Raw genomic sequence first — 27,563 nt, forward strand, 5'->3', positions numbered from 1 at the left:
TTCAGAAACGAAACATCAAAACAAAGGAGAATTAAACAAGGGGTGCCGCAGGGTGGTGTCCTATCCCCGCTTTTGTTTAATTTCTACATATCTAAGCTACCTTCACCACCGGAAGGAGTCACAATCGTTTCCTACGCCGATGACTGCACAATAATGGCCACAGGCCCAGGCCCAAAGATCGATGAGCTATGCAATAAAATAAACGGCTATCTCCCTGATCTCTCCAGTTTTTTCACCTCGCGAAACCTGACATTGTCACCGACTAAATCTTCCGCGACCTTATTTACAACATGGTCGCCCCAAATGTCGACCATATTGAACATCCACGTCGATGGCACTACGCTACCGACTGTCCTACACCCCAAAATCTTGGGTGTGACGTTTGATCAGGATCTACATTTTGGTGCGCACGCAACCGCAATTGTTCCAAGAATTCAGAGCCGTAATAAAATCCTCAAATCCCTTGCTGGCAGTACCTGGGGAAAAGATAAAGAAACGCTCTTGACCACATACAAAGCAATTAGCCAGCCGATTACGTGCTACGCGTCACCCATATGGTCGCCAAGCCTAAAAACCACCCACTGGAAGAAACTACAGGCCTGCCAAAATACTGCTCTCAGAATCGCCACGGGCTGTCTTCTTATGTCCCCAGAACACCATCTGCATAATGAGGCGAGAATACTCCCCATCAGGGAGAGAAATGAGATGCTGACCAAACAGTTTCTGTTGAATACCCAGAAACCTGGGCATCCCAACAGACATCTGATTGACGAACCAGCACCGCCTAGGGGCCAAAGGAGTCATCTCCGTAAGCATTTTGAGGAAATACGGCACCTGAGAACCCAGCCGTATGAAGCGGTAAAACACAAGCAGGTCCTTGGTGAACTCCATAGACAGGCGTCGGACCTTTATGTCGGGAATTGCCCGGTGAATCCAGTACTTGAAGAAAAATATCCAGAACTCGCAGAAGAGGAACGCATACTCCCCAGGGAAACGCGTGTCACTCTTGTTCAACTTCGTTCTGGATACTGTAACAGGTTAAACTCTTACCTATCCAGAATCAACCCCGACATACAAAATGTATGCCCTGCTTGCAATGTGTCCCCACATGACACCAACCATCTCTTTAATTGTAATGTGGAACCAACGCCTCTAACACCCCTTTCCTTATGGTCCACCCCTGTTGAAACGGCAAGTTTCCTTGGACTCCCGTTAGAGGATATTGATGACAATTTGTGATCGGTCGCGGCTATTAGGTGGGGCGAGCATTGCTACAACAACAACAACAACAGCTATGTGTGGAGCCCTATTTATGGAACACTTTTCGGCTTATATTAAAAACTTTTAATCTATTCTTACTGATATGAGTTTCTTTTTCATTCTAGGTAATTTGATTTTGACGATGTGAGGATAGAAATATCCCAAATATTCCAGCTGTGGCTGTAAGAACATACATTTGCTCAAATTAGAAGAAAACTGCACGGTTGAGCACATCCAGTATCTACGTTTATACAAGGAGGAACACGACACTACTTTCACGGGGATGTAGCCACCGATCACGTTGTTGTAAGAGCTTATTTTAAATATGTTATTCATAAACACTGATTCTAATATTTTGTTTTGGTTTTTACTTTAAGAGTCAACCTGTTATATAAGCGATGTCAGCTATGCCTGTAACTTAAGCGCCTTCAGATGTAATAGTTACCGCGGACGCGGTCACAGGAGTAGCTCACTACGTGGGGATTACACTAATCAAGGACTTTCAATATCGGAAGGTTTTCCAGCACTATAACACACCAACAATATGTGCAATCACCCGAATAAATTGTACAACAAACGTTAACACCACATCATCAGCCAGCAACAACAACAACAAACGCAACAAGTTGAAACTTCTAAACAATTAATGACTAGTGAACCACCAACATATCCGCAATATGCGCAAACATCAACACCAACATGTGTCGCCTACTTTGCAACACGGTGAAGATGGCCAAGGCCATTCTGATTCTAATACTGATAAAGGCGAACCATTGGCAAATTTAAAAACTCAAACAGACCAAGAAAAATGTTGATGATGGTATTAATTCTAGTACGGATAGTAAAGAATTTAAACCTAGGAAAAAAGCTAAACTTGATAAAAACTTAACCGAAGATGACAACGTTTCTAATTCTAATACTAAGGAAGATGAACCTTTGATAAATATGAAGCTTAAAACAGAGTTATCAAAAAATGACGATGATGATAATGGTGTTGATGCAAAGTCTAATGTTGAAAATGATGAAAATTATGAAACAGAATCTGAAAATAGTATGAGTGTGGATTATAACCTGAACCAAAACTGTCATATCCGGTACGACCAGAATTAGATGTTAAGAAAAGAGCCTACATAAAGAGGCTCAATATATTTATGGAAAATTTATCATGAGACAATGCCCAATGTATGTATTTCAATTAAATTCAGCACATTGTTGGAAAAAGCATCTAAGCTTTATGCATCGTGTAGAGAAACCAGAACATTTACAATTTAAATATAACGAACGTGGTGCAAAATGTAAATTTTGTGATATTCAAGCAGCTACACCAAGCTTCAACAAATTATTGGACCATGAGATTTCTCATATGCCTAATAGTCATTATTTAAAATGTAAATTATGCGATTGGAAGACGAAAATACATTCAAGTATGAATTTTCATTTACGTGTACAACACGCTGAAACAATTGATGTAACAACGAAAAGTTTAGAATTGAATGTTTGTCCATATTGTAATCACAATGGTATTTACGCAAACACTTAATACATCTTTTCTATGTTTAGAATGTGGTGAATAATTTAGAACAAATACAAGTTTACGTGTGCACCACAAGATTTGAACGGAAATATCTTGAGGGTATGGTTACACCTATGTGGCATCTACAAGCTATTTATAATGACTAGTATGGAATGAATCCGGATATGGAAGAAAACGGAGGTGACGAAATGAATCACCATGCTTCTTTGGATTCTGGTGATACTCCTGACATGCTTCCTAATTTCCCTACGTCTGATGTTACTATACCTACCAAACTAATATGACTGCAAACTGATGAGCAACACTACCAGCGCAGGAAAAATAAGAACTTCAAAACAAGGTTTCGGAAAGGGCGCGACTATGAATAGACGTTAATGTATTTATATAGTTTATAAATATATAAAATTCACATATGTAAAGTTCGCTAGAGTAATAAGGCAATAATTTAAATTGTAAAAAAACATTGTATATATGAAAAATTTATAATTAAATATTATCTGAACATAAAGGACGCGTTTCATTCATAGAAAAAGCGATTTGACAGAAGGTAACCGATACGGGTAACCGATAGGCCAGTTACCCGTGTTGTTGTTGTTGCATATGTTTTGGTTAGCGATAACGAAAACATAACTGATGAAGTAACTTAAAAATGTAAATAACATCGAGCGAGAAGGAATGTCGAAAACACAATAGGTAAGAGCGAGAAAGCGAGTCACACGTACACTATTTTGAGAGAGCGCATGCGTTACCTTTTTCACGACAGCAATGTAAAAGTCATTAAGACGATAATTGGTGAACAAGTTATTGATGACGATTAAGTAATCGATTAGGGAACGGGTACCTGTCTTGTAGGGTTGTAGCAGTGCCACACACAAAATGACCACACATATCTTTAAGCTGGAGTCATTGGTGCCGTATGTCGTATCGCTGTATCCGTATCCCTAACGTAATCAGCTGTTTATCGTTACGACGGTTAACCAAAACCCAATTGGTTGGCTACGATACGGTTACGACTTTAGCGGCACCAATAATCGATTGCATTGATTCTCTTAAGGTTGGTCGAATCAGCTGTTAAAAGGTTACCGATACGGTTACCGATAAAGCACCAATGTCTCCAGCTTTAGTGTAAGTGGCATCATCGATATTCGTGCTCAGCGTATGTATGTATGAATTTACAATGTTCGCGAACGAGAAGTGAGAAAGAATAACATTAGATAAAACGAACTAAAGGAACAAATGAACTAAAAGGACAAATAGAACCGAAATCGAAGATCTAGTTCAGTTGTTCAGTTGAGAGACCCGATCAATTGAACAAGTTCAGAACGAAACGACCCAACTATATTATTTATTATGAAGAAAAAAGCTTAAGTACTGGAACTAGCCAGAAGTACAAAACGCTGAAATGATTTCAACCCGTAATTGTAGCTTTCTAAACATTGTAACTTTCTGAACATGTTCTTACACGTGTTAAAAACTAAACTTCATAATGACCATAGGAGCGTTCATGGACTTGCTATCCAGTAAAGATGAATGGCGCAACAATGCACAAGAGCCAAATTTATTCCAACCATTTTGAAATTGGCAACAATTCTCAAATTTTGCGCTAGTTATTGTCTCAACTGAGCATCGGGTACGAGAATGCATTTGGAATTTTTTCCACCTGATAGATAATTAATTGAGGATCGCACTGCGACCATTGGTCTATTGTGCCCTCAACTGGTTCACAGCACCTCATCCAAGCCCACTTCTCTGATGAACCTTAGCAGTTCACCTGGCTTGAGGGATTTGATGTGAGAATGCTCTGGCCATGGTGAGCCCATAAACTTAGCCCTACGTCTTGAGATAGCGCCACACTCCAGGAGTACATGTTCCGCCGTCTCCGCTGATCGATAGCAAAATCGGCATGTGTTGTTCGATAGTATACCCAGCTTCTGCATGTGGCTCTTCAGTCTACAATGTCCTGTAAGAATAGCTGTAAGGATCCTAAAGTCATTTTTCGAGAGGCCTATTAATGCCCTATAGCGAGTTTTGTTGTAGCCCCCTAACAGTAACTAAGATTGTCTCAGGCCTGGCATATTGCGCCAGTGTTCTTCCCTCTTTTCCCTTTCTTCTACTAGTACATTCCCTCTGATTTCCTGCGGGTCTACTGGCAGAAACGGCTCAGGACCAAGAGGTCGTGTCGTTGCTGCATTTCTTGCCAGTATGTCCGCCTGCTTATTACCCTCAACTCCCCTCCGGCCAGGAATCGCCCGAGTTGGTCTCGATGCCCAGGCTATCGAGCCATATGTTATGATAGGTTTTACTATCTAGGTATACATCCACCTTAGCACATGCGGGCTACAGTCCCATGATTTGCCTTCTAAACGTTTGCATACAATGATGGACCTCGTGGCCCTAGCTCTCATGGAGTCGAAGTGCTGTTTCCATAGGAAATTGGTGGCAAAAATGACCCCCAAGTATTTCACCGCGGTTCCATATTCTAGTGCCACGCCATCTATTGCTCTCAGGGCTTGTAGGGCCCTTCTTCTGGTGAAGGGGATGATGGTCGTTTTAGATGGGTTGATGTTATGCCCCACACTGGCGCACCATCCCTTTATAATATTCAATGCTATCTGTATTATGCCAGAGAGCGTACTCTCGAATTTACCCCTTGCAATTATGATGATGTCGTCAGCATATCCTTGGCATCTTATGCCACTGTCAGATAGATTTTGCAGGAGTTCATCCACTACTAAGCTGCACAGAAGGGGTGATAAAACATCTCCTTGAGGGCACCCCCTCTTAGTATTAACCTTAAGTGCGCTGTTGCCTACATGGACTTCAGCAATTCTTGTGCGGAGTAGATTTTCAATCCATCTCTGGATAGGCATCTGAATTTCTCTTCTCTGCAGTGTTATGCTTACGCTTTCGTGAGATGTGTTGCTTCCTAACTCAAGGAAAATTTTGTAGCGTCCTTATGTGCGTCCGTATTTATTCTATACTCGATTAAAAAAACAAAGAGAAAATTATCATATTTCATAAACCTACGAATAATAGTCATCTGTTCGCATTTATTAACATATATATTGTATATATATAAAAATCCTTAATTTGCTGAATTTTGTATATTTCTGAATGCGCCTAAAAAACTTCTATTTTTTGTCGCGTCCGTATCACTTTATAATTGTTTATAACTACGTACTTATTTGTAAAAGATCCTTTCCGCATATATTTAAATCTAGCGCTCCGTCAGCCCTTTAAAACAATATCAATATATATGTATAAACTTTTACTTTGTCTTCATTGTTTTGGACGCACTTAAAGCGTAAAGATGTCGCTTTCGTTACCGTGGAAATTCCCATATGAGGATGACATTGATATCATCGACCTAGACACCCGCGCCTTTAGTTCTGCTTACTCCAAACTGGAAAAAGAAGCGGTAAAGATGAGTTTGATGGTGAATGAAGACAAAACGAAATAGCTGCTGTCATCGACCAAAGAGTCAGCGTATATGCGCCTTGGCAACCACGCAACTGTTGGCAGCCATAATTTCGAAATAGGAAAAGACTTCGGTTATTTGGGAACCAGCAACAATACTAACAATAACATCATCTCTGAAATCCAGCGAAGAATCGCTCTTGCCAATAAATGCTACTTTGGACTAGGTAGGCAAATGAAAAGTAAAATCCTCTCTCGGCAAACGAAAATCATACTCTACAAATCACTTATCGTACCCGTCCTGCTATATGGTGCAGAAGCATGGACCATGACAACATCAGATGAGGCGGCTCTGGGAGTGTTCGAAAGAAAATTTCTTCGAAAGATTTATGGAACTCTTTTGGCGATGGCGAGTACCGAAGAAGGTTTAACGATGAGCTGTACGAGCTCTACGCAGCATTCAACATAGTCCAGCGAATTAAAACGCAGAGGCTGCGCTGGTTGGGCCATGTTATGATTATAAAAAATACGATCCGGAAAAGAAAGTGTTTCTATTGGAACTCGCCTATGTAAGCAGAAGTAGATGGCGGCCCCCACTCCGCTGGAAGGACCAGGTGGAAAACGATTTGAATTCCCTAGGTGTGACCAATTGGTTGGCGAATTAAGTAAGTAAGTAGTTCTGAAGAGTCTCTAAGAGTTTCAAATCCCTAGGTGTGACCAATGGGTTGGTGAATTAAGTAAGTAAGTAGTTCTGAAGAGTCTCTAAGAGTTTCAAATCCAGAAACTATTCGTAAAAAATTCGCTTCATATGGATGAGCCGTTTCATAGCTATGGAGCCGGATTTTTACTTGTCCTTAATAAATTAAAGACCGGATTTAAGTTTTATTTTGAAAAAAGGATTTTTTTGAAGAATGTCTGAAATATAAAAAGGGTGGATGATTCGTTATGAAAATGCTATGGATATCCCCGGGATCCCATAAACTTTCACCTAGGACAACTTTTTGACTAAATAAACTCTTAAAATGTGTCCCTGATTTTGGGAGATAGACCATGTTTTGCTATAGAGTAGAGTGCAGGCGATAAAAGCAAAAATAAAACAATGATCAGTTAAGAACGTAAGTCAATTTCTGTACACAGATTTGTCATCTAATTAAAAAGTTAATTTTATGACTCGTTTTGGAAAATTGATAAATAATTTAATAAGTAATGTATGTAAGTGCAAATAAATTAAATATGTATATACTCATTTATGCACTCATCCAATTGTTGCAAAATGCCAGTTAAGGCTTAAACAGAATAATGTTAGATATATTTCCCCCGACTAAAATAAGAGCACTCATTAAATACATACATACATACACACATACACCCATACATACATACATACATAAGTGCAATATCAAAAGTACTAAGTGATTCATGAGGCTTATGAAATCCAGAATATCGTCTATAAATATTAAAATTCATCACCAAAGAAATGGCGTTTTTTCCGCTGCAACAATATTTTTGGTTGCGCAACAACTCTAGAAGGATAAAACTAGGCACATATAAACTGAAAAGAAGGACATGAATACCTTTGCAATTTTATAAGGAATCATTTTTTAGCACTTAATAAAACATGATCGTTTTGGAGGCTTTTAGAAAAGTCCAGATAAAAACCCACTTTAAAATTTGCTTGTGGGTTAAAAATTATTCTCATCGAATCTAGCCAGGGGCCGCCCTTTTCTTGTACAAAGAACTCGTGGGTTGGGTTAGGTTGAACGGGCCGGACCATGAGGACCTCACATAGACTGAATTAGTCCCTAGTGTTACCAGTAGTTTGTTTAACGATCAAACTGAAAAAACCGTTTCGAAAACCAGGACCTATGTTAATAAATAACTCTGTCCTCTTGGCATATACTAGATGTTTTCCAGGACCTATGCCCCTTGCTGCTTCTAGATCTGACAGCCGTATCACTCCTAATAGCGACGGGTAATGACGGCCTACCCGCCGAGTGGTTAAAACATGGAGACCAAGAGTTGGCTGGCATCAACTTCTATGCAAAATATGGTCGGACGAACATATGTCTACAGATTGGAATTTAAGTGTGCTTAGCCCTAGTTTATTGCAGGATATACTTCCGAGCAGGGCTCCTCCTCGTAGACTGTGAGGACGAGAAATCGGTTAAGTGGCTCGTTGAAGTGATACCGACGCTTGAGGGATGGACAGGGCCACAATTATGCACGAGACGCGGGGATGAAGTACCGCCAACGCATAATGTGACTATGTTCCTCCCCAGAAGTGCTGAACGCCCCAAAGAGTTTGCGTTACGGCTCCTCGCCAACCAAAATGAGGGCCTCAGGACGCAGTGATGGCGCGTTTTAATTGTAGCGCAGAGGAAACAGGTCTACGTCTCGACGTGGGCATAGACGAGGAAGCGTATCAAATTATACGCAGAAACGGACTTAAGCTGCACTATAGGTACAGCCTGGTCCTAGTGAGACCCTGGAGGCAGAGGCAACCAGGGAATAATGAGCAGCCGGAGACAAGGCGAGGCAGAGGGCACCGACAGAGGCGAGCTGTCGGACGAGAATATGACGGACGCGAGCACCGATGCCATCAGAGCTCGCGAGACCATAAACCCTCCTGCTGCAGCAAGCAAGAAGGACACAATCGTGCAGCCTGGGGATGAAAGAGAAATCCCCACCACACAAGAGCTTATCGAGGGCTTCGACCTCCAGGAGCTGAATAGGCGGGACGAAAGCGAGAGCGGATTGTCCGATGACGATGATCCGATGAGGCCGGCCGGGCCAAAATGACCGGCACAAGCATAAAAATAGCCCAGATCAACCTCCATCACGCCATTGCAGCGTCGGCTGTACTGGTGAGGAGGTTCGCCTCGGATGATCTGGGCATCGCCCTCATACAAGAACCTTGGGCTTACAAGGGACAGGTGAGGGGCCTTAATGCGAGTAATAACAAAGTTATTTGGGATCTCTCACAGCAGAGACCAAGAGCATGTGTAATGCTTAAAGCAAATATTAATTATTTTTGCAATACAGAATTTTTAAGTCGGGATCTGGTGGCGGTGCAGATCGAGGCAAAGGTGAATGGAGACAACACCAGAATTGTGCTGGCCGCAGCCTACTTCCCGGAGGACGACAGCACAGTCCCTCCAGTTAACGTGCAGAAGCTAGTGGAGCACTGCAGAAGAGCGAAACTTCCATTGATCATAGGAGCGATGCTAACTCCCACAACACGGAGTGGGGCAGCAGTGATACCAACCAAAGGGGCGAGTGTTTACTAGAATATATAGTCAGCAACGATTTGAATATATATAACGTCGGGAGCAAACCGACGTTTGTTACGAGAGTCAGGGCAGAGGTCATAGATATAACACTTGGCAACAACCTAACTGAGAATATGATCTCGAAATGGGGAGTCTCAGAAGAACCCTCCCTATCGGATCACAGGATCATAAGGTTTGAGCTGGGTGCTGTATCGGGGCAATCCAGCCCTAAAAGAAATCCCAGGAAAACAGACTGGGGCAGCTACAAAAGTATCATAGAGGCTATCGCGGATAGTCTCAGAAATAAGAGCAGAAGCACTAACTGTACTGAGTTAGAGGGCAGAGTGGATAGAGCAAATCAGATAATGATAGATACCTACAACACCAGTTGCCGAGTCTCCCTAGTTGAGGATAAGAAGGCAACCCCTGGTGGTCGCATGACCTGACACTACTAAGAAAGAAAGTCAGGAAACTCTTTAACGGGCAAGAAGAACCGGCAATTGGGAGGAATACACTCAAAATCTAACAAAGTACAATAAAGAGATAAGGAAAGCTAAGAGGGAAAGTTTCAGAAATTTCTGTGAGGGAATTTCTAGCACACCTGCAGCGGCAAGGCTCCACAAGGCCCTAGCCAAAGAGCAGAGGGAGATTAACCTAGCCATTAGGCTCCCAGACGGTACCTATACCGGAACGGTGGAGGAGCGAGCGAGGGCCTGCGACAAACGCATTTTCCGGGTGCCTCTCCGCAAGTACCGGAACCTGTGTTACCCAGAGTGAAACCAACACCATCAGACTGGCAATTGGCCAACTCCCTCTTCAGTGAGGCAAGAGTCAGATGTGCAGTGGAATCCTTTGAGAAATACAAATCTCCGGGGGTGGATGGCATCTACCCGGCGCTAATGCAGCAAGGGACACATATTATCCCACATCTGGCCAGGATCATGAGAGATAGCCTGGCACTGGGATACATACCCATGATGTGGAGAAGAGCAAAAGTGGTTTTCATACCAAAAGTAGGAAAAAAGGACTATTCGCAGGCAAAGTCCTTCAGACCAATAAGTCTAACTTCCTTTGTCTTGTAGGCAATGGAAAAGATATTGGACCAAGAAATTAGGTCGAACATCCTCAAGAGCTGGCCCCTACATCATAGCCAGCAGGCGTACAGAGCGGGTAGGTCCACGGACACAGCTCTGTACCAATTAACATCTGAAATACAGAGAGCGTTCGAAACAGAGGAAACATTGATTTGCATTTTCCTTGACATCGAGGGTGCCTTTGACAACACATCTCCCGAAAGCGTAAACATAACACTGCAGAGAAGAGAAATTCATATGCCTATCCAGAGATGGATTGAAAATATACTCCGCACAAGAATCGCTGAAGTCCATGTAGGGACAGCGCAGTTAAGGTTAATACCACGAGGGGTGCCCTCAAGGAGGTGTTTTATCACCCCTTCTGTGGAGCCTAGTAGTGGATGAACTCCTGCAAAAGCTATCTGACAGTGGCATAAGATGCCAAGGATATGCTGACGACATCGTCATAATTGCAAGGGGTAAATTCGAGAGTACGCTCTCTGACATAATACAGAGAGCACTAAATATGGAACCGCGGTGAAATACTTGGGAGTAATTTTTGCCACCAAGCTCCTATGGAAACAGCACTTCGACTCCATGAGAGCTAGGGCCACGAGGTCCATCATTGTATACAAACGTTTGGAAGGCAAATCATGGGACTGTAGCCCGCATGTGCTAAGGTGGATGTATACCATGATAGTAAAACCTATCATAACATATGGCTCGATAGCCTGGGCATCGATACCAACTTGGGCGACGACGAGGCAAGCACTGTCAAAACTTCAGCGACTGGCATGTGTATGCATCACGGGAGCTATGCGCACATACCCTATAGCAGCGCTGGAGGCTATCCTCGATCTGACCCCGCTGCATATATCAATAGAGCAGTCAGCCAAGCGAACCCTCCTGAATACCGCTAAGGAGGGCTCGGGCATAAGTAAAGTCATATCGTCCCGAAACATGGAGGAATTGAGAGAGAAGATCCCAATATCTCAACTTCCGAGGGATGATATCCTCATGCAGATAGTCTATGACAACAAGTATAAAGTAGAACTGGGAGACGTGGGAGGAAAGCAGAATTGAGTACATTCATCAGCTAAATAGAATAGTATGGTATACCGATGGCTCGAAGACGCCAGAGGGGATTGGATCTGGAGTCGTTGGACCCAGGGCCAAGATATCAACACCTCTGGGAGCATACCCGAGCATTTTTCAAGCGGAAGTATTCGCTATAAGCCAGTTCGCTGACCTGAACCTTCAGCGCGAGTACTCCAATGAAACAATTGGCATACTTAGTGACAGTCTGGCCGCCCTCAAGGCGATCTCGGCGTCTGAAATAAAATCAGCACTAGTCTTTGAGTGCGTTGAAAATCTAAATCCACTAGGAGCACACCACGAACTGCTGTTGGCCTGGGTTCCTGGCCGCAGGGGAGTTGAGGGTAATAAGCAGGCGGACTGCCTGGCAAGAAAGGCAGCAACGACACGACCTCTTGTTCCTGAGCCTTTCCTGCCAGTAGACCCGAAGAAAATCAGAGGGCATCTACTAGTAGAAGAAGGGGAAAAGAGGGAGGAACACTGGCGCGATATGCCAGGCCTGAGACAATCTAAGTTACTGTTAGGGGGCTACAATAAAACTCGATATAGGGCATTAATAAGCCTCTCGAAAGATAACCTTAGGATCCTAACAGCTTTTCTTACAGGACATTGTAGACTGAACAGCCACATGCAGAAGCTGGGCATACTATCGAACAACACATGCCGATTTTGTGATCGATCAGCGGAGACGGCGGAACATGTACTCCTGGAGTGTGACGCAATCTCAAGACGTAGGGCTAAGTTTATGGGCTCACCATGGCCAGAGCATTCTCACATCAAATCCCTCAAGCCAGGTGAACTGCTAGGGTTCATCAGAGAAGTCGGCTTGGATGAAGTGCTGTGAACCAGTTGAGGGCACAATAGACCAATGGTCGCAGTGCGATCCTCAATTAATTATCTATCAGGTGGAAAAATTTCCGAATGCATTCTGTTACCCGTTGCTCAGTTGAGACAATCACTTGCGCAGAATATGAGAATTGTTGCCAATTTCAAAATGATTGGAATAGACTTGGCTCTTGTGCATTGTTGCGCCATTCATCTATACTGGATAGCAAGCCTATGAAAGCTTATATGGTCATTATGAAGTTTAGTTTTTAACACATGTAACAACATGTTCAGAAAGTTCCAATGTTTAGAAAGCTACAATTACGGGTTGAAATTCATTTCAGCGTTTAATACTTCTGGCTAGCTCCAATACTTAAGCTTTTTTCTTCATAATAAATAATTTTACTTTTATTTTATTTGAAAGATGATGGGAATGTGCTTTTCTGAACGGTAGAATTCATCGAATTATCGAACAATGACACTAGTCTTGATAAAATGAGTGTCATAATCATAGTAAATTTTTTTATAGTAAACAATGGTCATAATACCGAATGAAAATCGTTCGATCAGCTCTTTCGACCACAGTCAAAGATCGAATTTTTCTCATAATAGGGGCCTATATTTCAACAAGCCGTCCTGCTTCTATGAATATTGTATATTAGGCTATTTCGTTCAAAAAAGGAAAATGAAGATACAAAAGAAAATAAAATATTCCACATATCAAGAGCAATTGATTTCATTTTACTTTCAGCGAACAAAAATAAAGGTCCGTTTGTCGCACCATCTGTGGACCATGATACAAAAAAGAAGGTAGTTCCACTCAAAATTTTTTGACGTATTTGGGGATTTTTGAAGTTTCATAATGTTTGTTATTTTGCCAGAAGCATTGCCATACCGTTACTGTTTAAGGCGAAATTGTGGTTTTCGAGATGGAAATTTCCTTAAGGATGAAAACGCAATGGTCATCAGAGACAATAACAATATGCTTTAGCACGATTTATGTGCATATATATCGATTGAGAATACAGTAAAACATGCAATTTTATTAAATAGTGAATAATGACTCATACATTGGCTGATGACTCATATCTTTATGGCAGCTTGACCCCTAAACAGAAAAAAAAATACACGATAAATCCTGCTGTTCTAGCATGGCCTATTATCATGCCCCTACAATGAATATTTCTCAAGGCATGTTGAGAAAAAGTGTACCTCCAAAGTATGCACATCTATGTCAATGCTAAAAGGTCACAGAATGTGTATAGGCGGGGCTGGCCCAAGGTGACCCCTGGTAGAACAAGCAAAAACACTCTCATAACTAGTGGCTAAACTGCAGAGCAACAGGGTAATGTTCTCCCTAAAATATCGTTTAACAGTTCCCTCCTAAAGCGCAACGCTTGAATTATACAATAAATAAAACAAGTAAGGAAGGTTAAGTTCGGGTGTAACCGAACATTACATACTCAGTTGAGAGCTATGGTGACAACATAAGGGAAAATAACCATGTAGGAAAATCAACCGAAGGTAGCCCTGGAATGTGTTTGTATGACATGTGTATCAAATGAAAGGTATTAAAGAATATTTTATGAGGGAGTGGGCCATAGTTCTATAGGTGGACGCCATTTAGGGATATCGCCATAAAGGTGGACCAGGGCTGACTCTAGAATTTGTTTGTACGATATGGGTATCAAATGAAAGATGATAATGAGAATTTTAAAAAGAGTGGGCTTAGTTCTATGGGTGGACGCCTTTTCGAGATATCGCACATAAAGGTGGGTCGGGGGTGACCCTAGAATTTGTTTGTACGATATGGGTATCAAACGAAAGGGGTTAATGAGTATTTTAAAAGGGAGTGGGCCTTAGTTCTATAGGTGGACGCCTTTTCGAGATATCGCCATAAAGGTGGGCCAGGGGTGACTCTAGAATTTGTTTGTACGATATGGGTATCAAACGAAAGGTGTTAATGAGTATTTTAATAGCGAGTAGGCTTTAGTTCTATAGGTGGACGCCTTTTCGAGATATCGCCATAAAGGTGGACCTAGACTTTTTTTGTACGATATGGGTATCAAATTAAAGTTATTAATGAGGGTTTTAAAAGGGAGTGGTGGTAGTTGTATATGTGGAGACGTTTTCCAGATATCGACCAAAATGTGGACCAGGGTGACCCAGAACATCATCTGTTGGATACCGTTAATTTATTTATATATGTAATACCATCAACAGTATTCCTGCCAAGATTTCAAGGGTGTTTTATTTCGCCCTGCAGAACTTTTTCTTTTTATTCTATTTAATATGGCAGGTGTCACACCTATTTTACAAAGTTTTTTTCTAAAGTTATATTTTGCGTCAATAAACCAATCCAATTACCATGTTTCATCCCTTTTTTCGTATTTTGTATAGAATTATGTCATTTTTTTTATTTTTCGTAATTTTCGATATCGAAAAAATGGGCGTGGTCATAGTCGGATTTCGGCATGTTTTTATACCAATACAAAGTGAGTTCAGATAAGTACGTGAACTGAGTTTAGTAAAGATATTTCGATTTTTGCTCAAGTTATCGTGTTAATGGCCGAGCGGAAGAACAGACGGTCGACTGTGTATGAAAACTGGGCGTGGCTTCAACCGATTTCGCCCTTTTTTCATAGAAATAAATTATCGTCCTAAAATCTAGGCCCCTACAAAATTTCACAAAGGATTGGTAAATTTTTGTTCGACTTATGGCATTAAAAGTATCCTAGACAAATTAAATGAAAAAGGGCGGAGCCACGCCCATTTTGAAATTTTCTTTTATCTTTGTATTTTGTTGCACCGACGAACGGACGGACATGGCTCAATCCAATTTTTTTTTCGATCCTGATGATTTTGATATATGGAAGTCTATATCTATCTCGATTCCTTTATACTTGTACAACCAACCGTTATTCAAACAAAGTTAATATACTCTTTGAGCTCTGCTCAACTGAGTATAAAAAAATAAAAAATGTGGACTTGTAGCCAGTTTATCAAGAAATTGCGGTGTGGGTTTATAACAACCTCCTTTGAGCAAGCAATTGACAAACGTGTATGGTATGTTTTGTCAAAATGTTCTGAGAAAACGTACGGACACTTAAGAAGGCTATATTCACTTGCTTTGCATACTTCGCTCCATGTTTCTTCCACCAAAACAATTTTCGGGAGCTCGAAAAGCTTATTAAAAACCTTCTTTTCCATGCTGATATTTAGTATTAAAATATTTCCAAGGCATGGGCGCATTTTTTTTTCTTTTTTTTTTAAATAACTATGAAAGTAATTTAGTCGTATTCGTTAATATGAAATCCATCAAAATTGGAAAAAATTCGTAACCTTTCTCAATCTGGTAGGTTGTTTTTGGTGTACTTGTCATTGTCTCCGCAAAAGTTAAGTGGCTAACGTCACACTAAATGGAACTACCTCCATTTTTTTGTATCATGCTGTGGACGTATCTAATATTTGTATAGTGTCAGAGAAAGCTTTAAGACAAGTTCTCAAGGCATGCCCAATTGGAAATGCAAAATTAAGTTTAGTAAATACAATTTTTCAAAATACAAGTGGTACATTCTCTAATAGTATCATGGACGACCACATAGCCATCGAAAATTAATTTAGCAATGACATCACTAATAATCACCGGACACAGCTGTGTAAGGAAGAATAACCTTTTATTTGGATATTCGTTTGTTTTTTGAAACGAAAAAAGGACGGACGAAAAAGAGTATGTTAGAAAAAAATTTACAAAATTGATATTATTTCAACACCAATAGCAGCCAGTTAGTACTGGACTTATATTTTGTTTACCCATCAAAAATTTACATCATTAAAAAACTCAAAACGTTTAAAGAAATGCTTGTTGAGATGCATGTATAAGTATGTTTTTATACATGTACATTTGACATATTTACATATTTATGTAAATAATGTACTTTGTATGGCTGCAGCCCATGTTTAAATAATAAATACATCAAGCCTTGTATTGTATTTGTTGGCCTTTTCATTGCTTAATCGACTAAACTGAGATTTTATAACAATTAGTATGCAGAAGTTGGGTAAAGGGGATAGTGACCCGTTGTGACCCATTTAATACTTTTTGTACACACGCTACTACAATTCACTAACACCTAACACTAACAAAGACCGCGCATGCGCAGAACATACATTTGCACAGTTTCAGCAAATAATGATTGACAGAAAATTTGCACATTAGGAAGATAGGAAGGTATTGAAATAGAAGTATTATATATATGGGTTCATCTAGAATTTGGTTTAAATATAGTTCAGTAACTCTTACAAATATGATAATTTAAAAAAACACATTTATTACTCCTTTGATATGGTATCATTAAAATTTGAAACGTGGCTAGAAAGCTATAAAGTTTACCAGGAAAAGAGGGGTTTCCTGTGGTTTGAAATTTAAACTTAAAAATTTAAACCAATAAGAGATGTTTAAAATTCCAAAATGAGATCCCACAGAAAAACTCGAAATCTGGGGATTTATTTAAATGTAATCCCAGGTTTTCGGAGTGGCAAAATGGCTCGGAAAACCCGAGATTCAATATCGGGACTCCCGGGACTCGATGCTTCAGTGCCACCCAAACACACCCGATTGATGAGCAAATTTTCAGTTATCGATAGATAGATATGTAAGAGCCTCCTGCGATTTACAACCAGATTGACTGAATTTTGTGTGTGTTAGTGCAGTCGGGTGGCTTCGTGACACACGTATTTGTTGTCGGCTACACGTTGATGAAAATCAAAAATTCTTGATTTTTTCATTTGACGCTTGCTTATTTGATAGTCGCGGGGTGTGATTGACAAAACAGCAGTGTTGTAATAAGTTTGTGTCGACATTCAAAATGAACAAGTGCGCGAAAGAACAGCAATTCAAATTAAAATTTATTGAAAATTATAAATTTTTAGCAGCTTTATGGAATGTAAAGCTTTTATTATTATTTAATAAAATTTTTATTAATTTTTTTATTATTTAATAAAACTGCTGTAGTTGCAAGTAAAAAAAGTCATCATCCGATAACGGCATATTCACGTCCGAACGCTACGGTTTCTCAATGCAAATGTTGATAGATGGCTTTTTACTTGATAGTCGCGGAGTCAAGCGTCAACCCGACACGCACACATACAAAAATTCAGTCAATCTGGTTGTAAATCGCAGGAGGCTCTAATGCATCGACCTTGAGAACAGCTGATTGCCGATGAGAATTGTTTACTACACAAATAGCCGGCACTCACACTTCTTTACTGAAAAACTAATCAAAGATAATGGCATCTTTTGAGCAATTCGTTTTAAAAGTAAAACCAGCACTGGATATATTTCTGCGTGCACCAAGTCCTGAAAACCTGGAACGCCTACGAAATGAATTACAGCATTTTAATTTTCGTCAAATGAAAGTTTTTCATGCGCAAATATTGGCGCCACTTGTGCTTAAACTAGAAGAGCTAAATGGGTAAGTTGTGTGGAATATTTGTAGAAAAGGAAAGATTAAACTGACAAACTTCATTGCAGTGCCAATCAGGATTTAATGGCGGGCATCTTGGATTGTGTGCGCATTGTTATGTCCAAACTGTATTTAGAAGATGTCCAGGAGTTGCGCACTTTACTTGTAATTGTGCTAAAACAAATACGTGAATCTGGAGCAATCACCACACGACCCAACTTGAGTGAAGAATTAAAATTAATTTCAGTGCAATGTATTGCTGAAGCATTACGACGTTCAAATAGCGATGTTTTGGAAGTTTTCTACACGCAAACATCTGCAATGCTCTTAGGGCAAATATTGCTATCATTGGTCGAGTTTATTGAAAAGGAAAAATATCGTAAGCTAGTGTAAGTGCTTAGTAACGTAGAATTAACAAAATAAATACTCTTTATTACTTATTTGGGTAATAGTCTAGTTGAGGGGTCGACTGCTAATACGCTACCAAATATCGAGTGTGGTGTCAAAAGACGCGTATTAATCTCGAGAACAATAATCCGAAGGCGGAAAAGAAAAATTTTATCCCTATCCGGAGATATTTGCAGTTGAAGTTGGCGATTTCCATGTGGTTGTTGTTGTGTTATACCCACAAAAAAATTTGTGCATCACCGTGGCGGTAGCCACGGTTATACCACACACCCGGACTTGGCATGGCGTAGCCCAGGGTTATTTTTTTTAAGCGCGGCCGAAGGCCGCCAACGCAGAAAGGTGTTCTGCGCAAAAATACTATGGATCCGACCCCCGGTTTCGGAGGTACCCGTGGGTCTTTTTTCGGTTTTTCGTTAATAGCTTTTGAACGCGTTAAAATTTTTATTTTCCGCCATCGGATTATTAATACTGATGTCAAGACGCGTCGTTTGACACCTCTCTCGATATTTTTGGTAGCGTATTAGCAGTCGACCCCTCAACTAGACTATTACCCTTATTTGCTTTTCTAGAATAGGATCATTGGAGTGTTTAATGACGGTTTTCTATGTACATGACGAAGCTGAGTTCACAGATGTAGTACTTCGTTATCAAGTTGCTGATACAATTTTTATATTTTTGCCCAAAATTGTTACAGTCTTGTTGAAGACAAGTTTGGCCGATGAAAAGTTAGGCGATACACTGAAATCTGTAAGTTTATGCATATTATATTGTTATAAAATTTCTTTAAGTCTCATGCATTTCCACTTCTTATACCTCAAAGGCTGCCATTAAAGCATTGGGACGTGTACTTTGCATTATTTTCGATCAGTCGAATAATGCTGCAATCAAATGCACCTACGATAAGAACGATTTTAAAACCCTTATTGGCAATATTAAGCAATATAAAGGCGATTCATTAGAATCCGACGCTGATATATTTGGCAATAAAAAATCACAAGACCATATTGAAGAACGTTTGAAACGTATGCAGGGCAATGGCCGCTCGAAGCAATGGTTTAAAGCTACGTCAAAAAAACTGCGTACAATTTATGTGCAAACAAATATTCTACGTTCTCACGAATCTGTGCGTGTGCGGACGGAATATGCACGCATGTGCTGTACTCTCATTGATTCTTGTGCGCATAATCTTGAAGAAAATTTTCTACTTTTACTCGAAAGTGTTATAGCAATGACAGAGGATAGGGATATGAATATAAATAAAATGTGTCAGCGCACATTAAACCAATTACAACACTTAGGCAATGCCAACGAATGCATTTTTGATGATTACGCAGAAACATTATTCGATGAACATATAGCCAAATTACCACGTGTAATAAATCGTGGTGTTGATGTTGAACAATATGCGGAATTGATTTTCTTAAAAGGTTTCCTCACCAATTTGAGTACGGCACGTCTGCATTGTTTGTTTTTAGTGCCGAAAAATTTAGAAATGCTCTGTCACTGTTTACTAGCGGCTGTCGATATGAAAATGACCCGCGATCTATTAACCGCCGAATATGCTATAAGAGAAATTGTAGAAGCTGATTATGTTGAATGTGCTAAACTTAATTGGCGACAGTATAAATATTTAAATAGTGAACGTTGCGTCAATTTAGTAAAAGATATTTGCGGTATTTTGGGCAACTCCAAAGGTGTTAATCGTCTAATATATGATTTTTTGTTCGAACTCTTGGTGCAAAAGAATGAAGCTATGAATGAGATATTATTGCTTTTACTCTGGGTGGGCACAGCGGCTGATATAAAAGGAAATAAAAGTTTGGACATGGAATTGGTGGAATTGTTGATTGAAGAAATACTGAATGATAAGCATTGGTATTTAGCACTGCAACCAGATGCTAGTTGGCGTTTAAAAGTAGACAAGGTTAGTTAAAGTGTTATTTGTAAATGCGTAAAAATATAATTTTAAATTGTATAATTGTTTTTCCGCCCTATTATGTAGCCAACAGACTGGTTTGTGGACCGTACGCCTGGTCTATATGAATCAGCAGTAGAAATTCGTACGCAAGATGTGGACTTAGATGACGAAAGGGATGTCGCTGATGGTAAGAATCCAATCCATTGTACAATTATGGAATGAAGATACCGAAATGAATATCGATTTCGCCCTATTCGTTAGAAGAATTCATTCTGGAAGAGAAAAGTACGAAAATTTTAAGTACGAGTAGCCACTTCCTTTCTAAAAGGCGTCAGCAATGCTCGAAACTTTTTTGAAAACAATAACTCATAAAAACTAAAAACATTGTCTACGAACTGAAGCTTTGAAAATTATATATAGTTGTTTTTTGGATATGTCCCTATAATGTCGTTTCTGAACTCTGCGGTTGTTTTAATATACTCGTGTCTTCATAGTTTGGTGAAACGAGAAGCATATTTAAAGAGGCATAGTTTGATTTAACACACAAAACTTCAAAAAGGCGTTATAAATTTTTCTCAAGACCTAGTTAAGACAAATCAGTTTTACAAATCGGATTTTTAACAACCATACCATGAAATAAAAACTTGTCGACTCTATTTCGGAAGATAGAAAAATGCAAAATTGATTGGTCTTATTTATAACCAAAATAGCCCGCCGGTTTTTGTATAACTCGGAAAAGTTTAATTTGTGTTTCTTTCCTCATCTTTTTAGTGAATAAATCGCAACGTATTACAATTTTAGATGCACAATTCAATGTCTTATACACGTGTTTAGTTTTAGATGCCTTAGGACACTGTGCAACATTTTATGGTAGCAGATTCGATCGTTACACATTTCGTTGCCTGCACAAAGTACTCTTAAAAGTGGGTTAGTAGTACGGTTGTTGGTAGAATATTTATATATTGCCTAGTTAATTATAACATGCCTAATATTTGATATTCATTATTAAATATTTTTCACAGCAAGTAACAACACAATGGTCTATCAGGCAGCCAGTTTTTGTTTAGTGTCCATACAAAAAGCATTAAAATTTGCCGAAGTAAGCCATTTGATTGAAACGCACACAGATTACATTAGTTATCATCTTAATACAATATTAAAACGGGTACTTAATTTTAAATCTTGTAATTTCTATAATATATAATATTTAAAAATAATATATTTGACTTTATTTAGACCCCCGAGAGCTCCTCTGCTGTTGACATACTCACCGTTGTGCTACAACTTAGCAGTCGCAGAGCCTTACCGCATTTAGAAACCATATTCCAAACGATACAGGAAGAATGTAGTAAATCTCAACAAAATGAAAATATTAATGCTTTTTTGCGTGCTTTTCATGCATTTTTGAAACACATTACACAATGGCAAAATAGCAGCGATGCTGATGTTACAGCTGTGCCGATGCAAATTATAGATGATGCTATACAAAATGATGATCATTTGAAAAATTGGTTGCAAATACTAGAAAGTTCAAATAGTTTTATTGAAGATGGGGATGTAAATGTGGATAATGAAAATATAAAATATACAGAAATTGCAGAAAACTCTAGCGCTGATGTTGATATGATAGATGAAAGTGCAGATGTGAAGCCCCAATTGCCACGTCACATTGATATGGTTAAAAATATTTTAAATCAAACGCTCAAATTTGTTAGTTTTCGTGAAAATTCACAACAAATACTTGCGCTTGAGTGTTTAATTTGTGGCTTACCTTTGTTGCGTAACTATGAGGATGAACTTTTGCCTTTGGTGCATTTAATATGGTCACCTTTAGTGGAAAAATTTCGTAATGGCGACGTTATTGTTTTGAATCGTTGTTTTACATTAATGAATATTTTGGCTACATATGCTAAAGATTTTATATTGAAGCGTAGCTTAGAGTAAGTCGATATAATTTCTCAAACGCTCTCCCTAAAAGATAAAATTATATGTACTATCTTTTTTCTAGCGATGTTATACCATATCTGAAAAACTTCTTAATAAAAAGTGCTCATCATAGTAGGACGGAGAAGATTACAGCGTAAGATTTTGAAACACTCAGTGTTTTATCTCTTATTAGCTATACTTATGTATATTACTTGCTTTTATGTTTTTGTTTTGTTTTTTTTTGTTTCTTACAGCCAAACTCAAGAGCATAAACTTCAAGTGATACTTTTGAAAAGTTTTGCCAACTTAATTGAGAGCATACAAATTGATGGCAAGCATTTAAACGAAATTGTTGAAAGCGTTTCTTTATATCTGGCAAAAGAACAACCCAAAGACCTGCAAGCATTAGCTGTACAATTTTACGAAAGTTTATATAGTTATAATGGCCCGTTGGCATATATGACTTTAGTTAAGCGCGCGCATATAATTAATTATAAGGATAATGTGGATAAGGTGTTTAGGAACTGGTTGAAATAAGAGCCATTATAGTATTAAATAAATGTATTTACTTTAAAGAAATACGTAAACGTTTAAATTTAGTCAAGTATGCATGTTTATTACTGCGATTCACAAAAACATTCATTCGGATACGGACTTGGTTAGGGTTATGGAATCGCTTCTGGTTTCGATCCAGGTTCTGGTCCCTTAGCGGGTTAGGGGGTGAGAATATACCCGCGGTAGGTATGCCAGTTGTTGTTGTTGTAGCGATAAGGACACTCTCCGAAGGCCTTGGGGAGTGTTATCGATGTTGATAGTCCTTTGCCGGATGCAGATCCGGTACGTCCCGATACCAAGCCCGACAATCTCGGGAACGAGTTGTTATGACCACATGTGACCGTCTTGGCAATAGTGTAGGCCATGGAAACAGACTCTTATGGTGATTTCTTTTCTACACGGAAATGTCGCCACTTTCAACGGCAAACATTTTTAAGATTCTCACTTCGCCCTGTGAAATTATAGCCACTTAAAATGTTCAGTGCCCCCTGCATGACTTGAAAAGAACAAAAATTGTAACCATATTTACAAAAAAATGTAGTTCGTGTGGTTGTTCGTTGTCAACTGTGATCGCAAATTGCTTTTGAGTGAGGCATGATGCGACACATACGTACATATATAGCATTCGCTTCAGCTTCGTGTGATTCATCAGCAAATTGACAGGGCTGTTTTCTGCACTGTCAATGGCAGCCAGGGCAAATAATGTTGCATTTTTGGCCATTTTTAGGGGTTGGTTGTTGAGAAAAGATAATGATGTCCTCAATTGAAGCTAAGCTGGTTTTACAACAGAACACAACTTTTTGAAGGGTTGGCGTGAAGGCGACATTTTCGTGTAGAAAAGAAAGCACCATTAGTCCCTACCTCTTTGCACCGTTTGCCTGCACAGAATATATATGTTTGCGACATCCGCCCAATGCAGCTCCTGCCATGGACGGTGCCACTTTGCTAGATGTTCTGGTCTCCGCGACGGCAACCTCCCGCGGGTTTCATTGCGCGATGTTGCCAGGCCGCATACCAAAATACACCTGGTACCCAATGCTTACCCAAGGACGTCCAGTCCCAGGGCAACAACAGCAGTTGCGTCCTAGCGTTCCACAACCCAGCCGTAGTCACCCGTCACTTATTCCCAGAGTGACGACGTCTCCCCCGTTGCACTTCAGAATTCTGCAGTTACACTGTAATGGATTAACTGGGAAGATCACTGAGATAGTCGATTTCATGAAGTGGCACAACATCCGCATTGCTGCGATTCAAGAGATCAAACTCACAGCAAGATCTGCTCTGCATACCTGTTCTGGGTACAATGTCCACAGAAAAGATCGTAGGAGCGGAAATGGAGGCCTCGCGTTTATCATATATCACTCTGTTCAATATCATACATTTGATCCTGACATCGGCCGCAGGGCAGTGTCTTAGAACGCCAAGGCTTATCTGTCCGGTCAGGCGATGTAACCCTAGAAATCATCAACATCTACATCACTCCTGCCACCTGTTGCCCCAGTGGATACCGCTCTAATATCAGCGCCTTACTCACTGGCAATAATCGCATTATCTTAGGCGATTTCAATGCCCATTACGATCTATGGCATTCAAACATGCGAGCGGACAGTAGGGGTGAGATGTTAGCGGATCTAATAGAAGAAACGACGTTCTGCACAATAAACGGAGACGCCCCCACACGTATGGTAGGAAGCTGTCACAGTTCGCCGGATATATCAATCGTGAGCGCAGGACTCGTAACCTGCGTCAACTGGCAGCCGATGGTAACATTGGCATCCGACCACCTGCCTATACATATTTCGCTCGAGCGTACCGCCGACTTCATCGTCAGAGAAAAACGCACTTTCATAAACTTTAAATAAGGGATATAAACAAACGCATCAGATTGCTTGTGGATGAACACAAGCGGGCGAAATGGGAGGAGCACCTAAGCGGTTGTAACCTCTCTGCCGGTGTAGGTAAACTTTGGTCCACCGTAAAGTCCCTATCGAATCCGTCTAGGTACAATGACAGAGTTTCCATCGCCTTTGGCGATAAAGTGGTGTCGGATGCAAAAAAATGCGCGAGCGCTTTTTGCCGACAATATATAATGCATTCTACGGTCCACAAAGATAGACGGAGGGCCAACAGAGGTTGAGGATGCCATCGGTCATGCTAAACCATCCAAAGAAGTGGGCCCCAACGGCATAACCATGCCGATGCTTAAAAACCCAGGGAAAGGGGGTTTCAAATATTTAGCACATGTCTTCAACCTGTCTCTTGTCCACCTTTGTCATCCCCGAAAAATGGAAAATTGCCAAGGTGGTCCTGCTACTAAAGCCTGGGAAACCACCTAACAAAGCATAGTCATATCGCCCGATATCTCTCCTCTCGCCAGTAGCCAAGACGCTTGAAGGCATTCTGCTCCCCTACTTCAAAGCAAATTTGCAGCTGGCCAAGATAAATTGCGGTTTAAATCAAAACCTCCACCATAGAACAGTACTCGTTGCGCTAGACCTATCAAAAGCTTTTGATACGGTCAACCATGGCACGCTACTGCAAGACATGGAAGGGTCTACCCTTTCCCCATGTCTTAAAAGCTGGACCGCAAATTATCGAAACGAAATTAAACGAAACATCAAAACCAAGAAGAATTAAACAAGCCACAGGGTGGTGTCCTATCCCCACTTTTGTTTAATTTTGCCACCAGAAGGAGTTACTATCGTTTCCTACGCCAATGACTGTAGAATAATGGCCACAGGCCCAGGCCCACATCTCGATGAGCTTTGCAACAGAATAAACGGCTACCTCCCTGATCTCTCCAGTTTTTTCGCCTCGCGAAACTTGGCATTATCACCGACTAAATCCTTCGCGACCTTATTTACAACATGGACGTCCCAAATGTCGACCGTTTTGAACATCCACGTCGATGGCACTACGCTACCGACTGTCCTACACCCCAAAATCTTGGGTGTGACGTTTGATCAGGATCTACATTTTGGTGAGCATGTAGCCGCAATTGTACCGAAAATCCAGAGCCGTAATAAAATCCTCAAATCCCTTGCTGGCAGTACTTGGGGAAAAGACAAAGAAACGTTCATTACCACATACAAAGCAATTGGCCAGCCGATTGCATGAGACGCGTCCCCTATATGGTCGCCAAGCCTAAAAACTACTCACTGGAAGAAACTACAGGCCTGCCAAAATACTGCTCTCAGAACCGCCAAGGGCTGTCTTCTTATGTCCCCAGAACACCATCTACATAATGAGGCGAGAATACTCCCCATCAGGGAGAGAAATGAGATGCTAACCAAACAGTTCCTGTTGAATACCCAGAAACCTGGGCATCCCAACAGACATCTGATTGGTGAGCCAACACCGCCCAGGGGCTTAAGGAGTCATCTCCGTAAGCACTATGAGAAAGTACGGCACCTGAGAATTCAGCCCTTTGGAACCAAAAAACACGTCAGCGAACTCCACAGACAGGCGTCGGACCTTTATACCAGGAATTGTTCGGTGAATCCAGTACTCAAAGAACAGTACCCAAAACTAGCGGAAGAGGAACGCATACTCCCCAGGGAAACACGAGTCACTCTAGCTCAACTTCGATCTGGATACTGTAACAGGTTAAACTCTTACCTATCCAGAATCAACCCCGACATGCAAAATGTATGCCCCGCTTGCAATGTGTCCCCACATGACACCAACCATCTGTTGTTGTTGTAATGTGGAACCAACGCCTCTAACACCCCTCTCATTATGGTCCACCCCTGTTGAAACTGCAAGTTTCCTTGGACTCCCGTTAGAGGATATTGATGACAATTTGTGATCGGTCGCATCTATTGCATGGGGCGAAGCTCTGCTACAACAACAACAGCAAGGGGTTGTGTAGCGCAACCCTTTCAGGTTGGCAGCGCAGTATATAGCTTCTCCAAACCCAATTGCCAGCCTCACCTATCCGTGACAAATCCTGTTTAATTAACAGCCGAGGCTCTGGCGACCCCGAACTCCTCATGGATCTAGGGGTGGGACGGGGGTATGGCCTAGAAGGTCGCATGTGGTCATAACAAATCGTTTCTGAGATGGTCGGGCATGGTGCCGGAACGTACCGGATCTAAATCTGGCAAAGGACCATCAACATCGATAACACTCTCCAAGGCCTTCGGGGTGTGTCCTTATCGCTACAAGAACAACAACAACATGCAGATTCCGGTTTGGGGTTACCTGTTGTTGTTGTTGTTGTGGCAGTGCTTCACCCCACCTAACAGACGCGACCGATCACAAACTGTCATCAATATCCTCTAAAGGGAGTCCAAGGAAACTTGCTGTTTCAACAGGGGTGGACCATAGGGAAAGGGGTGTTGGAGGCGTTGGTTCCACATTACAATTAAAGATATGGTTGGTGTCATGTGGGGACACATTGCAAGCGGGGCATACATTTTGTATGTCGCCGTTGATTCTGGATAGGTAAGAGTTTAACCTGTTACAGTATCCAGAACGAAGTTGAGCCAGAGTGACACGCGTTTCCCTGGGGAGTATGCGTTCCTCTTCCGCAAGTTTTGGATACTTTACTTTGAGTACTGGATTCACCGGGCAATTCCCGGCATAAAGGTCCGACGCCTGTTTGTGGAGTTCACCAAGGACCTGCTTGTGTTTTTTCGCTTCATACGGCCGGGTTCTCAGGTGCCGTATTTCCTCAAAATGCTTACGGAGATGACTCCTTAAGCCCCTAGGCGATGCTGGCTCGTCAGTTAGATGTCTGTTGGGATGCCCAGGTTTCTGGGTATTCAACAGGAACTGTTTGGTCAGCATCTCGTTTCTTTCCCTGATGGGGAGTAT

At 40.8% G+C, this 27,563-nt stretch overlaps 1 protein-coding gene across 2 annotated transcripts; it reads left to right on the forward strand.

Annotated features, from left to right (window-relative positions):
* Window positions 1–17,727: 17,727 nt before the first annotated feature.
* Tti1 (Telo2 interacting protein 1) lies at window positions 17,728–22,760 on the forward strand. Of its 2 annotated transcripts, XM_067770218.1 has the most exons (10): window positions 17,728–17,947; window positions 18,007–18,327; window positions 18,916–19,093; window positions 19,167–20,270; window positions 20,349–20,451; window positions 21,036–21,191; window positions 21,287–21,429; window positions 21,501–22,204; window positions 22,273–22,344; window positions 22,445–22,760. In XM_067770218.1, the coding sequence occupies exons 1-10, from the start codon at window positions 17,763–17,765 to the stop codon at window positions 22,725–22,727; spliced, it is 3,249 nt and encodes a 1,082-aa protein (XP_067626319.1). In that variant the 5' UTR covers window positions 17,728–17,762; the 3' UTR covers window positions 22,728–22,760. The 2 variants fall into 2 exon arrangements, with proteins under 2 accessions (XP_067626319.1, XP_067626325.1); XM_067770224.1 differs by lacking the exon at window positions 21,036–21,191.
* The last annotated feature ends 4,803 nt before the right edge of the window (window positions 22,761–27,563 follow it).

This window comes from Eurosta solidaginis, chromosome 1 (genome assembly GCF_040869045.1).
Source record: "Eurosta solidaginis isolate ZX-2024a chromosome 1, ASM4086904v1, whole genome shotgun sequence".
In the NCBI taxonomy this organism is placed as follows: domain Eukaryota; kingdom Metazoa; phylum Arthropoda; class Insecta; order Diptera; family Tephritidae; genus Eurosta; species Eurosta solidaginis.

Bases quoted from the DNA above. Each gene is read 5' to 3' on its own strand.
- Tti1 (XM_067770218.1), top strand. From the start codon at position 17,763: ATGGCATCTTTTGAGCAATTCGTTTTAAAAGTAAAACCAGCACTGGAT. The intron at 19,094-19,166 runs GTAAGTTTATGC...TATACCTCAAAG, and splicing joins TAGGCGATACACTGAAATCT to GCTGCCATTAAAGCATTGGG. The intron at 20,452-21,035 runs GTAAGAATCCAA...TCATCTTTTTAG, and splicing joins CGAAAGGGATGTCGCTGATG to TGAATAAATCGCAACGTATT.